The sequence below is a fragment of the Leucoraja erinacea genome, chromosome 36 (genome assembly GCF_028641065.1).
Source record: "Leucoraja erinacea ecotype New England chromosome 36, Leri_hhj_1, whole genome shotgun sequence".
NCBI classification, from domain to species: domain Eukaryota; kingdom Metazoa; phylum Chordata; class Chondrichthyes; order Rajiformes; family Rajidae; genus Leucoraja; species Leucoraja erinaceus.
Window position 1 is genome coordinate 9267058 of NC_073412.1, and position 16965 is coordinate 9284022.

General features: G+C 45.4%; 1 protein-coding gene across 5 annotated transcripts in view; it reads right to left on the reverse strand.

Moving 5' to 3' along the window:
• LOC129713532 (casein kinase I-like) overlaps nt 1-16965 on the reverse strand; it is a 198276-nt gene that overhangs the window by 114983 nt on the left and 66328 nt on the right. For all 5 annotated transcript variants that reach the window (XM_055662622.1, XM_055662621.1, XM_055662624.1 and 2 more), the window contains 2 exons: nt 15443-15483; nt 10665-10734 (listed from right to left, as the gene is read on the reverse strand). In XM_055662622.1, the coding sequence (XP_055518597.1) occupies nt 10665-10734; nt 15443-15483 (111 nt within the window). The remainder of the gene's footprint in view (nt 1-10664; nt 10735-15442; nt 15484-16965) is intronic.

The following is a 16965-nucleotide window of genomic DNA, read 5'->3' on the forward strand; positions in this document are numbered from 1 at the left end:
CACACACCCACACATGCACACGCTCGCACACACACATGCACACGCTCGCACACACACACACACACACACACGCACACACACGCGCACATGCCCACAATCACTGTATTTGAGTGTGGATGAGAAGGCCACTTTTATCCCTCATCCTTAATCATGATTGTAATCTCAAATCTATATTCCCTTCTAACTCTAGTTGCCTTTCACCTCTATGCTTCCCAAGAATCTCTTTAATAAATCTTTAAAATCTCTGTTTCCACAATTCTTTGAGAATGAGAGATTGAAAGGCTCCTTGCTCTGAAAGGCAAAATTACACCTCAATTGGACTAAATGGGTGACAAGTGACTTTAAACAGCGATATCTAATTTCTGATTCCCCCTCAGGAAGAAACATCTATTATCCTTCCATTAAGTCTCCTCTCATTTTTCTAAGCCAAGGGATTCAAAGCTGGCCCATCGAATCTTTTCTCATAAGACAACCTGCTTATCGTAAGTACAGTCCAGTAAATCTTTCCCAAACTGCTACTGATCCGATTACATTCTTAAGGAGACCACTATACACAATCTCACTACAGGTGCACAACCTTTTATCCGACAGCCTTGGGACCAGACACTTTTCGTAATTTGGAATTTGTCGGTCTTCGGAATGGAAATTTTTTAGCGTAGATTTTAATGGCTGGCTCAGTGGTAGAATGCCCGGCTCATATCCGCAAGGTCGCGAGTTTGCGCCTTGATCCCGGCAGTTCCTCGGTCGCGAGTTTGAGTCTTCAGTGTAGTTTTTTTCTTGCAGAATAAATGTCTGTATGAAATGCAGTGTGTTAAATGAATTCCTGAATTTGTAAATGTGACCGCAGCATTGAATCACCTCCCGCACTCATGTCACCCTAGCGGGGCTACATGCCCTAAGGCGGCCTAAGGCGACATTTTCACACTCTTATATCCGTGTGCAGCAGAGGCGCCAAACGTGAGCTTTGGTGTGCAGACGACATCCTGGAAAAAATGTCCGGTATCTTCCAGGTAGGCGATATACCCTCCCGGGCAATATACCCTCTACTTCTCTTTTATGAAGGTGATTTAGTTCCCCTTTCTTCCAGGACCGACCCGAGGTTCCGCTGTCACCTCTGCGGGCCACCCTCGGTGAACGCTCACTCAACTTTGTCTTGGGATTCCTACTCTCCCGGTCAATGTACCCTCACCTCTTTTATGAATGGGGATTTAGTTCCTCTTTCGTCGAGGACCGACCGGAGGTTCCGCTGTCACCTCTGCGGGCCGCCCTCGGTGAACGTCCTGTCTCCCTGTCCCTGGGATAGCAGGGGGGCGATCAAACAGCACAATACCCCCCCCCCCCCTCCCCCCCACCCCCAACTCCAGAGGAATCCGCTCCCCGATGGGCCGCTACGGCGACAAGTGGCAGTTCGCCCACAGCCCGAGAACAAGACGCACCTTGCGCACCAGCAGCAGCTGCCCCTCTGGAGTTGGAGCGGGGCTGGACTGGAGTTGCTGATCTGGGATCTCCGTGCTTGCAGTGGGCCTGGGGGTCGGTGTCCCGATGAGGGGGCACAGCTCGGGCTGTGGGCGAACTGCCGCTTGTCGCCGTAGCGGCCCATCGGGGAGCGGCTTCTGGCGGTCCCGATGTCTCCCGCTAGTTTGCAGTTTTCCTCTGGAGTTGGAGCGGGGCTGGGCTGCTGCTGGCTGTGGGTCTCTGGGATCTCCGTGCTTGCAGTGGGCCTGGGGGTCGGTGTCCCGTTGGTCCTGACGTCTCCGGTGACTGCACTGCGCTGCTAGAATCGCCGACGTGAAGACAGTGCAAAGCCCCCGCGCCGGTGCAATGGGCGGGGAGCTGGAGAGGGGAGGGAAGGGGACACACACATGGCCGGGAAGCAGAGGGGTGTAGGTGGGGTGAAACTGAAGGGAGCGACAATCTGCTGCTCCCTGCCCGCTGAGTTAAAAAGTTCCCACGCAAGACTCACGATACACTGTGTATCGTGAGTCTACCGTGGGAACGTTTTAACTCAGAGGGCAGACAGCAGCATATTGTCAATTATTAACCCTCCCGCGCAATAGACCCTCACCTTCTCTTTTATGAATGGGGATTTAGTTCCCCTTTCTTCGAGGACCGACCGGAGGTTCCGCTGTCACCTCTGCGGGCCGCCCTCCGTGAACGTTTTCAAGGACCTTTTTTCAAGGACTGAAACAATGTCGCTATTCGGAGGTTTTCGTTATTTGGATCTTCGGATAAAAGGTTGTGCACCTGTAGTAGCCTGTACTACTGGGCACAGCCTTCCTACTTTTGCATTCAAGTCCCTCGCAACAAACAGTGACATTCAGTTACAATTTCCTAACTAAATGCAGTACCTACATACAGATCTAATTTTTGAGAATCATGAACTAGAACGCTGTAATCTCTCACCATTTAGATAATATGCTTTTTTTATTTTTCCTGGCAAAATGGCCAATTTCACCGTTCCCCATTATACTCCACTTTCCAACTTTTTCTCTATTCAAAGCCTTTTTCGTTCTTGTGTAGGAAGGAACTGCAGATGCTGCAGTTTAAACCGAAAATAGACACAAAAAGCTGGAGTAACTCAGCGGGACAGGCAGCATGTCTGGAGAGAAGGAATGGGTGACATTTCAGGTCGAAGACCCTTCTTCGGACCCATTCCTACTCTCAAAAGATGCTGCATGTCCCGCAGAGTTACTCCAGCTTTTGGTGTCTATCGTTTTCTTTCTTGCTTTCCTTGTAGCCTCTTCATAACTTACGAGCCTACCCCTTCAGCTAGTCAGGAAGTCAGTAACTTTGTGCTCCATCCATTTAATTAATTGGTCAATGATCCATATCTCCTCAACAAGAAAGTGGCTTTTGCTAAACAAAATCCATATACAATAGACCTTCAATTTTTATCTGTTTTCATTTTTCACCAAAATAGTGGAGTCTGTTCACACTCAGAAAGCACAGCCAACAAGACAGGCAAAACGATAAAATTCCAACTAACGTTACATATCAGGGCAGCACAGTGGCGCAGCGGTAGAGTTGCTGCCTTACAGCGCCAGAGACCAGGGTACGATCCTAACTACGGGTGCTGTTTGTACAGAGATTGTACGTTCTCCCTGTGACCGGGTGCTCCTGTGTCCTCTTATATCCCAAAGATGTACAGGATTGTAGGTTAATTGGCTTCTGTAAATTATTCCTAGTGTGTACAGGGTGATTGCTGGTCGGCATGGACTCGGTGGGTCGAAGGGCCTATTTGCACACTATCTCCAAAGTCTAAAGATCCTCCCCAGTGTTTTTTTAAAGTAGTGTTGCCAATTTTAAAATCACAGATGAGGCCCAAAATGCCTGGCAATTGTAATGAGCAATTAGATATTCTGGGAACATCCCCTTTGAACCAGGAAATAATGGGCCAGCATTATCACTGTCTGGGAAATGCCTCGAATACAACACGTTTGCATCATCTCTGCAACACTGACTCAACAAATTTGGTTGCATGAGGTTACGGAGACAATTTCCCGTCAAAAAACAATTAAAAGATGACTGAGTAATTGGTTATATTGGCATCGAAACTGCAGCTCAACTCTGTGAGTTCATTGTTAATATTCTTCAAAAATATAACTTAAATGTTGAGGAAGGTTCCAACTAATTTTCTGCACATTCATCAGGAGCTGCTCATCAAACATCACCGAAATATGCAACATCCCCAGCCATGCAAATGCAAGAGGCACAGTGGCACAGCGAAAGATGCAGTTGCTTCAGCAACTGGGGCCGAGTGCTGACCTTGCGTGAACAAGGGGTCACAGTTTAAGGATAAGGGGGAAGTTTTTTAGGACCGAGATGAGAATTTTTTTTTCCACACAGAGAGTGATGCATCTGTGGAATTCTCAGCCACAGAAAGTAGTTGAGGCCAGTTCATTGGCTATATTTAAGAGGGAGTTAGATGTGGCCCTTGTGGCTAAAGGGATCAGGGGATATGGAGAGAAGGCAGGTACTGGATACTGAGTTGGATGATCAGCCATGATCATATTGAATGGCGGTGCAGGCTCGGTAGGCCGAATGGCCTACTCCTGCACCTATTTTCTATGTTTCTATGTTTTAGCTTAGAGATACAGCATGGAAACAGGCCCATCACTCTACAGAGTCCCACCGATCATTGATCACCCTTTCACACTGGTTCTATGTTATCCCTTTAGTTTGTGGTTTAGTTTAGTTTAGAGGTACAGCATGGAAACAGGCCCTTCGGCCCACCGGGTCAGCGGCCCCCCCACTTTAGCACTATCCTACACCCACGAGGGACAATATTTACATTTACCAAGCCAATTAACCTACAAACCTGTACTTCTTTGAAATGTTGGAGGAAACTGAAGATAGACAATAGACAATAGGCGCAGGAGTAGACCATTCAGCCCTTTGAGCCAGCACCGCCATTCAATGTGATCATGGCTGATCATCCACAACCAAGATCTCGGAGAAAACCCACGCAGGTCACAGGGAGAACGTACAGACAGCACTTATAATCGGGATCGAACCCAGGTCTCCGGCACTGCATTCGCTGTAAGGCAGCGAGTCTACCGCTGCGCCACCGTGGCCCCCCTCTTATTCATCCCTTCTCTTCACACCAGGGGCAATTTACAGAGGCCAATTCTGTGATAGGGCGGCATGATGGCGCAGCGGTAGAGTTGCTGCCTTACAGCGCTTGCAGCACCGGAGACCCAGGTTCGATCCCAACTACGGGTGCTGTAGAGCTGTACGAGTTTGTATGTTCTCCCAGTGATCACGTGGGTTTTCTCCGAGAACTTTGGTTTCCTCCCCCACTCCAAAGACTATACAGGTATGTAGGTGAATTGGCTTGGTGTAATTGTAAATTGTCCCTAGTGTGTGTAGGATAGTGTTAATGTTCGGGTATCACTGGTCAGTGCGGACTCGGTGGGCCGAAGGGCCTGTTTCCGTGCTGTATCTCTAAAGTAAAAACTAAATTCACCCACAGTCCCGCATGTCTTTGGGATGTGTAAGGAAACCAGAGCAACCGGAGGGAACCCACGCAGTCACAGGGAGAACGAGCAAACTCCACACAGACAGCACCCGAGGTTAGGATCCTTGCCGCTGCGATGCAGCAGCTCAACCACTGCGCCACCGTGCTGTTGTTTGTGTGAAGACTGCACATTCTTCCTGTAGACACAAAATGCTGGAGTAACTCAGCGGGACAGGCAGCATCTCTGGAGAGACGGAATGGGTGACGTTTCAGGTCGAGACCCATCTTCAGATTTGTTAGGGGAAAGGGGGACGAGAGATAGAGACAATGATGTAGAGAGATAAAGAACAATGAATGAAAGATATGCAAAAAAGTAACAATGATAGAGGAAACAGGCCATTGTTAGCTGTTGAATTCAGGTACTCCGGTTTTCATCCACATTTCAAAGACATTCAGGTTGCTAGCTTAATTTGCCATCATAGATTGTCCCTAGTGTGTGAATGAGTGTAGAATCTCAGTGGAATTGATAGGATTGTGGGGTGAACAAATGGTTAGATCAGTGGTTCTTAACCTGGGGGTCGGGAACCCCATGGGGGGGGGGGGGGGGGGGGGGGGGGGGGGTCGTTTGGGGCTTTACCGGGGAATATGAAGGGCTCATAAATAACATATCCATTTGTTGAGCCCATTTTTAGGAACCTAAAGGGCCTGTCCCACTGTACGAGGTAATTCAAGAGTTCTCCTGAGTTTCCCCCGATTCGAACTCGGAGAATTACGGTAATAGCCGCTCGTAGGTACTCAGGGCTCTCGTGGACATTTTTCAACATGTTGAAAAAACTTCACGAGCTTACCTGCCGTTAGCGTTACGAGCCGCTAAGAGACGTCCCGAGCACTGACGTACCCGCTACGTACATTCTATGTACTTACCATGAATTTGATTTTTTTTTTAAACTCGGGAGAGCTCTTGGGTAAATTCGTATAGTGGGACAGGCCCTTAACAAAGGTACATACCACATACAGTATTTGGTTCGCATATGTGCGTACGTATGCCAAAAAGGTTAAGAACCACTGGGTTAGATTAATATAAAAATGGGTCGGCATGAACCCAGTGAGCCTGTCTCCATGCTGCATATCACTGTGTCTCAATGAGTAGCAACGTCTAAAATTCAGGCATAAATGCTAATAGCTTACATTACATCCTTGTACTGAAGACTTGAAGTTGAGACCTTGGCATTTAATAGCATGTGCATAAATACATAAAGTAAATATAATCATGCCCAGCAGTCTTATAATTTTGATGCACGGTTATATTTCCCCTTATTCAAGCTTACCTACTTAGCGCTGATGGTTTCAGGTGACAAATGAGTTTCTTCACAAAATGGTGTGACCTGTTTACACTTCCTCAGATAACTGCTAAATTATCCTTGTGGACCTTGCACCCTGAAAATGTTGTCGTATTTTCAGCAACTTTTCTTTTCACATTGTGATGCAAATAATATTCGAGGGAACATTTCCTGTGTGCATTCATTTCTGGGATGCAGGCATCACTAACAAGTCAGCATTTAACTATGATGAGCGTTTGACAGCACTGGGCATATACTTGCTGGAGTTTAGAAGAATGAGAGGAGGGGGGACCTGATTGAAACGAATAGTGAAAGGCTTGGATAGAGTGGATGTGGAGAGGATGTTTCTCCCAGTGGAATATCTTTAGTCAGAGGGTGGTGAATCTGTGGAATTCTTTGCCACAGAAGGCTGTGGAGACTAAGTCAGTGGATATATTTAAGGCAGAGATAGATTCTTGATTAGTACAGGTATCAAAGGTTATGGGGAGAAGGCAGGAGAATGGGGTTAGGAGGGAGAGATAGATCAGCCATGATTGAATGGCGGAGAAGACTTGATAGGCCTAATTCTGTTCCTATCACGTGATCTTAGGAACTAATCCCGATTATCTTTCAGAAGGTGGCAATAGAAGCAGCCACTTTCTTGAACCATTGCATCCCTCCTGGTAATGCCGAAGGTTGTACCGCAAGCTTTTGGGTCGGGAGTTAGAGGAATTAGCGACAATCAACAGTGGTACATGTTCACTCAGAGGATGGAGCGCAAATGGAACGAGGTGCCGGAGAATGTACTCGAGGCAAGCACTTAAAAGATACTTGGACAGGCACATGGATAGGAAAGGATTAGAGGGATATGGGCCAAAGGCAGACAAATGGGATTAGCTTAGATGGGGAATCTTAGTTGTGCTGAAGGGCCCGTTCCCGTGCTGTGTGACTTTAATTCCTAGTTGGTACGACAAGTCATTGGGTGGTGCTGTCCCAGGTGTGTGCTGCCCTTGTCACATTTTGTGATCCAGGTTATAGAAATTGAATAATAATAATAATAATACATGAGGGTAGATGAGATGACAGCAACTGCAGAGGGGTCAAGGAAAGAGCTTTCATGTCGCAGCCCGGGTTCCACCAATCCTTCCACCACCACGCACAAGAAGCACAAGACGGACACCATTCTTGAGTTCCTCCGAGGGAGTGCTGTATGCATGTATTTATGTATGTATTGTCAGATATATGTACCATTGTATGTAGAACGTTAGTACCTGCACTAATGTAAAGCACTTTGGTCAATGGGAGTTGTTTTTAAATGTGCTATAGAAATAAAATTGACTAGGTCTCCATTCATTGCCTATTTGAAGGGGCAGACTGGTTCGGCACGGGAACCTGACTGAAACTCGAATTAAGGATTAGATGAAAAGTTATACTTTATAATTTACGTACTTATCTCCAATGTTGTATTTTTAGTAAATTATTCCATTCTTCTTTATCATGTTTTTTTCCTTTTTTTTAATTTCTCTTTCTTATTTTCTATCTATATAAAAAAAAATACTAGAAGCAGAGTTAATATCAATCGATAATATTAGTAAGGTACACAAAAAAGCTGGAGAAACTCAGCGGGTGCAGCAGCATCTATGGAGCGAAGGAGATAGCAAAGTTTCGGGCCGAAACCCAAAGGAAATAGGCAACGTTTTGGGTCGAAACCCGAAGGGTTTCGGGCCGAAACGTTGCCTATTTCCTTCGCTCCATAGATGCTGCTGCACCCGCTGAGTTTCTCCAGCTTTTTTTGTGTACCTTCGATTTTCCAGCATCTGCAGTTCCTTCTTAAACACGATAATATTAGTAATGTAGGAATTAAATGTTTTTAATATGATATGTACCTGCCTCTAATAAAAAGATTATTAAAAATAAATGAATAAATAAGATTGACTTGACTTGACTTCTTGATCGAATGTAAAGTAAGTTCACTACTCCACACTTTTGGTTGAACAAGTTTGCTGACGTGTTAACCTCGTGTTTAACAATCTTATTGCCGAGTCCGGCTGTCATTCAGCATTGTTCCGAGTTGTTCTGAGAGTCTCGGCCATCCGTTGTCGAATTGTCCGACACCATTTGCGAGTAGGAAAGAACTGCAGATGCTGGTTTAAACCGAAGATAGGCACAAAATGCTGGAGTAACTCAGCGGGACAGGCAGCGTCTCTGGAGAGGAGGAATAGGTGACATAGAAACATAGAAAATAGGTGCAGGAGTAGGCCATTCGGCCCTTCGAGCCTGCACCGCCATTCAATATGATCTTGGCTGATCAGCTAACTCAGTATCCTGTACCTGCCTTCTCTCCATACCCCCTGATCCCTTTAGCCACAAGGGCCACATCTAACTCCTTCTTAAATATAGCCAATGAACTGGCCTCAACTACCTTCTGCGGGAGAGAATTCCAGAGATTCACCACTCTCTATGTGAAAAAAGTTTTCCTCATCTTGGTCCTAAAAAATGTCCCCCTTATCCTTAAACTGTGACCCCTTGTTCTGGACTTCCCCAACATCGGGAACAATCTTCCTGCATCTAGCCTGTCCAACCCCTTAAGAATTTTGTAAGTTTCTATAAGATCCCCCCTCAATCTTCTAAATTCTAGCGAGTACAAACCAAGTCTATCCAGTCTTTCTTCATATGAAAGTCCTGACATCCCAGGAATCAGTCTGGTGAACCTTCTCTGTACTCCCTCTATGGCAAGAATGTCTTTCCTCAGATTAAGAGACCAAAACTGTACGCAATACTCCAGGTGTGGTCTCACCAATACCCTGTACAACTGCAGTAGAACCTCCCTGCTCCTATACTCAAATCCTTTTGCTATGAATGCTAACATACCATTCACCTTCTTCACTGCCTGCTGCACCTGCATGCCTACTTTTAATGACTGGTGTACCATGACACCCAGGTCTCGTTGCATCTCCCCCTTTCCTAATCGGCCACCATTCAGATAATAGTCTACTTTCCCGTTTTTGCCACCAAAGTGGATAACCTCACATTTATCTACATTATACTGCATCTGCCATGCATTTTCCCACTCACCCAGCCTATCCAAGTCACCTTGCAGCCTCCTAGCATCCTCCTCACAGCTAACCCTGCCCCCCAGCTTCGTATCATCCGCAAACTTGGAGATGTTGCATTCAATTCCCTCGTCCAAATCATTAATATATATCGTAAATAACTGGGGTCCCAGAACTGAGCCTTGCGGCACCCCACTAGTCACTGCCTGCCATTGTGAAAAGGACCCGTTTACTCCTACTCTTTGCTTCCTGTCGCCAGCCAGTTCTCTATCCACATCAATACTGAACCCCCAATACCGTGTGCTTTAAGTTTGTATACTAATCTCTTATGTGGGACCTTGTCGAAAGCTTTCTGAAAGTTCAGACGGAAGAAGGGTCTCGACCCAAAACGTCACCTATTCCTTCTCTCCAGAGATGCTGCCTGTCCCGCTGAGTTACTCCGGCATTTTGTGCCTATCTGCCATTGATGAGTAGATATGATCGGACTGCAGAGCTTTGACTTGAGCTGCGGCATGATCATTTGACTCCAACGCCTACTGAAGAAGGGTCCCAATCCGAAACGTCACCTATCCATGTTCTCCAGAGATGCTGCCTGACCCACTGAGATACTTGAGCTCCAGTGCTTGCTGTTTAGCGTACATCACCCTGTTTGCAGCTTTCCCAGATTGAGCATCATTTATGTATGTCAGGTATATTTACTCGACTCCTCGTCTCATTGAACCAGAATTGATGCATTTGCTTGATTGTAATGGTAGAGTATTTCCACATTGGTACAGTCTTCTTCTTCTTCTTGCCTATGGCGAGCACAGCCTAAAGTTGTAGGACAACTCGTTCTATTTGATCTTATTTGATTGTGCACGCTGGGTTGATTGCATTCGTCGAAACAGGGCGGACCACGTGAAGGTTGCAATCTTCCACGTTGGTACATAGTCCAGACTGGTTAAGATGCATCCTGAATTAATTTTATGTCAATCTTGTCCTTGCAAAGTCATTGTTAGTCAAATTGATTTTAACTTAATTTTCTTTAACATATGTTAATTTCATAGTTTCTATGATGAGATCGGAACTCCAAACTCTGATTTGTTAGACTAGGCTTCTGGGTTACTGATGGTGATGACTATTGTGTGTTTGTTATATCCCAATAGTTCAAAGTAGTAAAATCTTAATATTTAAAGATTAGGATTTTAAAAACTGCATTTAGTAAAATCATTCTCGATGTGTCGTTGTTACTGTTCTTTTAATCACCTGCACCATTTAATCATTTGCACCTTTGCTAACACATTTAATGAATGCACCAATATTTCCCTCCAAGCTGCAGATGCAATCTCACGTTACCTGTGCTCCCGAGTTGCTTGTAAAACCTGTATTCTAGATGAAGCTGTGGCGCGCGTGACTTGATCGGTTCCTAAAACAAAAACAAATGAAGCAGACATTATTGCGGGTCACCATAGGTTTTCCTTGTACACTGACCACTTGGTGTAGTGCTGCCTACACAACAGAATCACATGGCCTCAATATGTAAAGATACACATGAATTGGAATTAGAGTTTGATTAAAAAAATAAAAAAAAAACATTTTTCACCCACAGTGAAAAAATCTGAAAGGATCGTTGGGGAAAAAAAGCATCTACTTAAATGAATAAAACTGTTGACCCACTTGGTCACAGGGAGAATGAGCAAGCTCCACACAGACATCGCCCCAGGTCGGGAGTGAATGCATGTCTCTGGTGCCGTGAAGCAGCAGCTCGAGAAGCTGCACCACCGTGACACTATCTTGTTCTTCCAATTTGTGTTTGGCCTCTCCGTAGCGATGGAGAGGGTCGAGGAGAGGAGGGTCAGTGTGGGAGTAGGATGGAGACGTGTGATAACATTCAACAGCAAGTACCAATGGCCGTTGTGGACAAAACATAGATGTTCCGCACAAATTCCGTCTACGCTGGGTTTCACCACTGCAGGGGAGTCGTGTATGCAGCAGTCTAGATCAGACAGAGGAGGTGCAGTTGAACTGTCTAATCTGGAAGGATCATTTATGTCCCTCTGTGATAGATACGGAGGTAAGAAAGGGGTTTGGCATGCTTGCCTTCATCAGTCAGGATACGGAGTATAAAATGTATAGGACAGAACTGCAGATGCTGGTTTAAATCGAAGGTGGACACAAAATGCTGGAGTAACTCAGCGGGACAGGGAGCATCTCTGGAGAGAAGGAATGGATGACTTTTCGGATTGGGCAGCTTACACCCCAGCGGTATGAACATTGACTTCTCTAACTTCAAGTAGGCCTTGCTTTCCCTCTCTCTCCATCCCTTCCCTCCTTCCCAGTTCTCCCACCAGTCTTACTGTCTCCAATTACATTCCAACATTCCAACTCTGTCCTGCCCACTCCCCTGACATCAGTCTGAAGAAGGGTCTCGACCCGAAACGTCACCCATTCCTTCTCGCCAGAGACGCTGCCTGTCCCGCTGAGTTACTCCAGCATTTTGTGTCTATCTTCGGTGTAAACCAGCATCTGCAAGTTCCTTCCTACACGTCCTTTCAGGAGACAGGGTGGGAGAGACAGAGCCGAGGCAGCTCTGGGTTTGTGGAAGAGCTTCCTGGGATGAAGGCAGAGATCCAGAAAAGGAAGAGAAACGTCAGAGATAGACCAGGTGAATTTGAGGACAGTTGGTGTGGAGAAGGTGACACAATAGAGGAGTTCTGCACACGGGCATGATGCAGTCACCATTGTACTAGAGAAGGGGTAGGAGGGAGTGTCAGCATTTGCGTGGAACAAGGATTGTGCCCTGTGGACAATTGAGAGACATAGCTGGAGCCATGTGAGTGCTTGTGGTCTGACTCCTTTGATCTGCAGAAAACAGGTGGAATCAAAAGTTGCTGAGGATTAGCATTATATACATTTTAAAATCAATCTTGAACTGCTCTAACATTCAGCTAGGGCAGAATCTGATACAATATCAACAATTTTATTGTGCCAATGATAAAATAAATCAAATATGTATTTCCTTTCAATTTTAATGTATAACATCTACAACCATGAACATTTTTTTTTTGCATTTTCAAAAAGATACCCCTCTTATTATTTTTCCGTCAACATGCTGCATGCAGTCCCACTCAACACACTTAGTATTTAGGTTCTTTATCCTGCAATCTATTTCACTTGTGAATACATTGCACTGCCCTGCAGTTATTGCATTTAAATTAATGTTGCACTCGTCCTCGATATTTCCCTTTAGTTTTACCGGCGGCAATTGAATAATTGCTTTTAAAGCTGGCCAAGTAATCCTTAAAGTACAGGATCTTCTTGGGCTACATTTTATAGAACGCAAATTCTCAAGTGCATTTTTAAGCATCATTCCAGCTTGTAATAATATGAAGTTTCATGGTGTTTATTAATAATAATAATAATAATAAATTTTATTTATGGGCGCCTTTCAAGAGTCTCAAGGACACCTTACAAAAATTTAGCAGGTAGAAGAAAAACATGTAAGGGGAATGAAATAAATAGTAGAGACATGACTAGTACACAAAGTAAAGACAGAATTCAATACAAAACACAATATGAGGCAATTAATGTACAGATGAAAAGGGAGGGGGACGTGGGGCTAAGGATAGGCAGAGGTGAAGAGATGGGTCTTGAGGCGGGACTGGAAGATGGTGAGGGACACGGAATTGCGGATCAGTTGGGGGAGGGAGTTCCAGAGCGTGGGAGCTGCCCTGGAGAAGGCTCTGTCCCCAAAACTGAGGAGGTTGGACTGATGGAGGAGGAGACCGGCTGATGTGGATCTGAGGGGCCGTGAGGGTTGGTAGGGGGAGAGGAGGTCAGTGAGATATGGGGGGGGGCAGATGGTGGAGGGCTTTGTAGGTGAGGATAAGGAATTTGTAGGTGATCCGGTGGGAGATGGGAAGCCAGTGAAGTTGTTTGAGGACTGGAGTGATGTGATGCCAGGATTTGGTGTGGGTGATGAGTCAGGCGGCTGCGTTCTGGACCAGTTGGAGTCGGTTGACGTAGGTGGAGCTGATGCCAAGGAGAAGTGAGTTGCAATAGTCCAGTCGGGAGGAGATGAAGGCATGGATGAGTCTTTCAGCAGCGGGAGGTGTGAGAGAGGGTCTGAGTTTGGCGATGTTGCGGAGATGAAAGAAGGAGGTTTTAATGACATGGCGGATGTGAGGCTCAAGGGAGAGGGTGGAATCAAAGATCACGCCAAGGTTGCGGGCCTGGGGAGATGGGGAGACAGTGGTGCCGTCGATGGTGAGAGTGGGGTTATTGATTTTGCTGAGTGTGGCTTTGGAGCCTATGAGGAGGAATTCTGTCTTATCGCTGTTGAGTTTGAGGAAGTTATGTTGCATCCAGGTTTTTATAGCTGACAAACAGGAGTTGATATGGGAGAGGGGGGGGTTGTGGGGGGATTTGGTGCCGAGGTAGATCTGGGTGTCATCGGCGTAACAGTGGAAGTCCAGGTTGAAGTGGCGGAGTATCTGACCAAGGGAGAGGATGTAGATGATGAAGAGGAGGGGGCCGAGTACGGAGCCTTGGGGAACGCCTTGAGTGACTGTGGCTGTAGCAGAGGTGTGGTTGTGGAGGGAGATGAAGTGGGATCTGTTGGAAAGGTATTAATGACTAGATTTAGTATATTTGCCATTGATTAATTATGGCGAGTGCAAGGGTGATTATTTAATCAAAATTTTAAATTATAACTTGTACAGCGATACGAAAGAAAATTAATGTTTCTGACGTACGGAGGAATCAGCTTTCAGACTGTTCTCAGTAAGGGAACCCTTAAGCAACCCAGGGTAGACACAAAATGCTGGAGAAACTCAGTGGATGAGGCAGCATCTCTGGAGAAAAGGAATGGGCGACGGGTCGAGACCCTTCTTCAGAAACGTCCCCCATTCCTTTTCTCCAGAGATGCTGCCTCACCCGCTGAGTTACTCCAGCATTTTGTGTCCACCTTCAATTTAAGCCAGCATCTGCAGTCCTTTCTTACACACTTAGGTAACCCAGAGTGAGCCTGAAGTCACATTGCAAGCCAGCACCGCGTATATCTGACCCAACCTGGGCTAACTGCTCTCACACTGAGCAGGGCGGCATGGTGGCGCAGCTCGTAGCACCGCTACCTCATGGCTAGTGACTCAGCCCAGGTTCAATCCTGACCTCGGGTATTATCCGTGTGGAGTTTGCATGTTCTCCTTGGACTGTGTGGGTTTCCTCCAGATCCTCTGGTTCCCTCCCCCAACCCAAATACACAGTCAGATTGGTGGGTCGATTGGTCAATATAAATTGTCCCCAGTGTAAGTGTGAGCAGGAAAATCTAGATGGAGTTGATGAGGATAAGGAGAGGAAAAAAAATGTGATTAGTGAAAAGGGGAAGCTTGATGCCGGCACAGACTAGGTGGGCCGAGCGGCCTGTTTCTATGCTGTAACGCTCCATGACTAAAGTGAAGTGCTGATATTCTGTACAAGAATCGCAGTCACATGCAGTTCTTGGTCATGCCTTTGGGCTGACTGCAAGGGCTGTGTAAGAAAGAGCAGCAAAGGTCAGGGTGCTAGGTGGGGACTGTAAATATATTATTTCATTGTGGGCCCACAGTACTCCTGAGCAGCTCAAAAATTGCACACAAGCGGGGGGAAAAGAGACCACCGTTAGCTGGTTGTTATCTTCACAAATCAAGACAAAATTGTGTGGATTGCCAAAAATAAGGACAAACACACACGAGATATTTGAATTCTTGATTAGTACAGGTGTACTTGTGGTTGCGGGGAGAAGGCAGGAGAATGGGGTTAGGAGGGAGAGATGGTTCAGCCACGATTGAATGGCTGTGTAGACTTGATGGGCCGAATTGCCTAATTCCACTCCTATTCCTTATGACCTTATGAATAATTATTTTAACTTCTGAGTAATCCTGGCAAATATCTTTAAGGTATTTCACTGCAGAGAGCACTTGAAAATGCAAAGCACTACATTTTGACAAAATGTATTAATGAGGTCACTAAACAAAAACCTTAACCTGCTAACCTTAACAGCAACATATGAATTAATTTAAATTCCCCAACTACCAATGTCAGCTTTACACTGCAAAATGCATCCCAAAATGTTCATTAGAGAAAAGTGTACTTACCAGTTTGATTGCTACATACTCATTCGTGTAGAGATTTTTGCCTGAAAGGGGAAAAAAAAAACATAATTTTTCAGAAGATTATCGTCAGATACAGCACAAGTCACACATGTTTCTGCATTCAGTTGAACCACATAAAATATATAATACATTAAAAACAATGCAACTGAAAATCACCCAAGCCAGTGATGATCAAGAGCAAGAGGGACTACCTGTAACTTACTTATTTATACCACCTAAGTGACAATTTGACTCAATTTGCAGCATAAAAATGAGGCAAAGGGACCACAATTTAAGAATAAGGGGTAAGCCATTTAGAACAGAGACAAGGAGACTCTTTTTCTAGTTCAAGTTCGTGAGTTTATTGTCATGTGTCCCTGTATAGGACAATAAAATTCTTGTTTTGCTTAAGCACACTGAAAATAGTAGGCATTTACTACAAAACAGATAAATGTGTCCATATACCATGATATAAATATATACACACATGAATAAATAAACTGGTAAAGTGCAAATAACATAAAGTGGTTATTAATAATCAGAGTTTTGTCCGAGCCAGGTTTAATAGCCTGATGGCTGTGGGGAAGTAGCTATTCCTGAACCTGGTTGTTGCAGTCTTCAGGCTCCTGTACCTTCTACCTGAAGGTAGCAGGGAGATGAGTGTGTGGCCAGGATGGTGTGGGTCTTTGATGATGCTGCCAGCCTTTTTGAGGCAGCGACTGCGATAAATCCCCTCAATGGAAGGAAGGTCAGAGCCGATGATGGACTGGGCAGCGGAATTCTCTGCCTCAGAGCGCGGTGGAGGCAGGTTCTCTGGATGCTTTCAAGAGAGAGCTAGATAGGGCTCTTAAAGATAGCGGAGTCAGGGCATATGGGGAGAAGGCAGGAACGGGGTATTGATTGGGGATGATCAGCCGTGATCACATTGAATGGTGGTGCTGGCTCGAAGGGCCGAATGGCCTACTCCTGCACCTACATTCTATTGTCTATTGTCTAAAATTCAAAGTGTGTTGGTTCGAGCCCAAATCATGAATTGATCACAAATCCTACAATCCAATACAGTACATAATGCTTCTTTAGCACATGTTAAGTCAAAATGCCTCATATCCTTCTCTTGGGTCTGGTTGTTTGCTTTAGGTACAACCTACAACCTCCAAATCAGCTCTGAACTATATAGACATTAAGGCATTGGTTTTGTCTTCTCGCACAGTTAGGGTGTATGTGTGCGTGTGCGCGTGTATACATTTACAGACTATTACGTTTACATATTTTGTTGTGCTACTGCAAGTAAGAATTTCATTGTTCAATTTGGGACATATGACGATAAAAACACTTGAAATCCCTGAAGAAGGGTTTTGGCCTGAAACGTTGCCTATTTCCTTCGCTCCATAGATGCTGCCGCACCCGCTGAGTTTCTCCAGCAACTTTGTCTACCTTCGATTCTCCTGCATCTGCAGTTCCTTCTTGAACACTTGAAATCCCTTACCTTTTGTTAAAACAAAATAAAATTGTTGTATCCTCAGTCA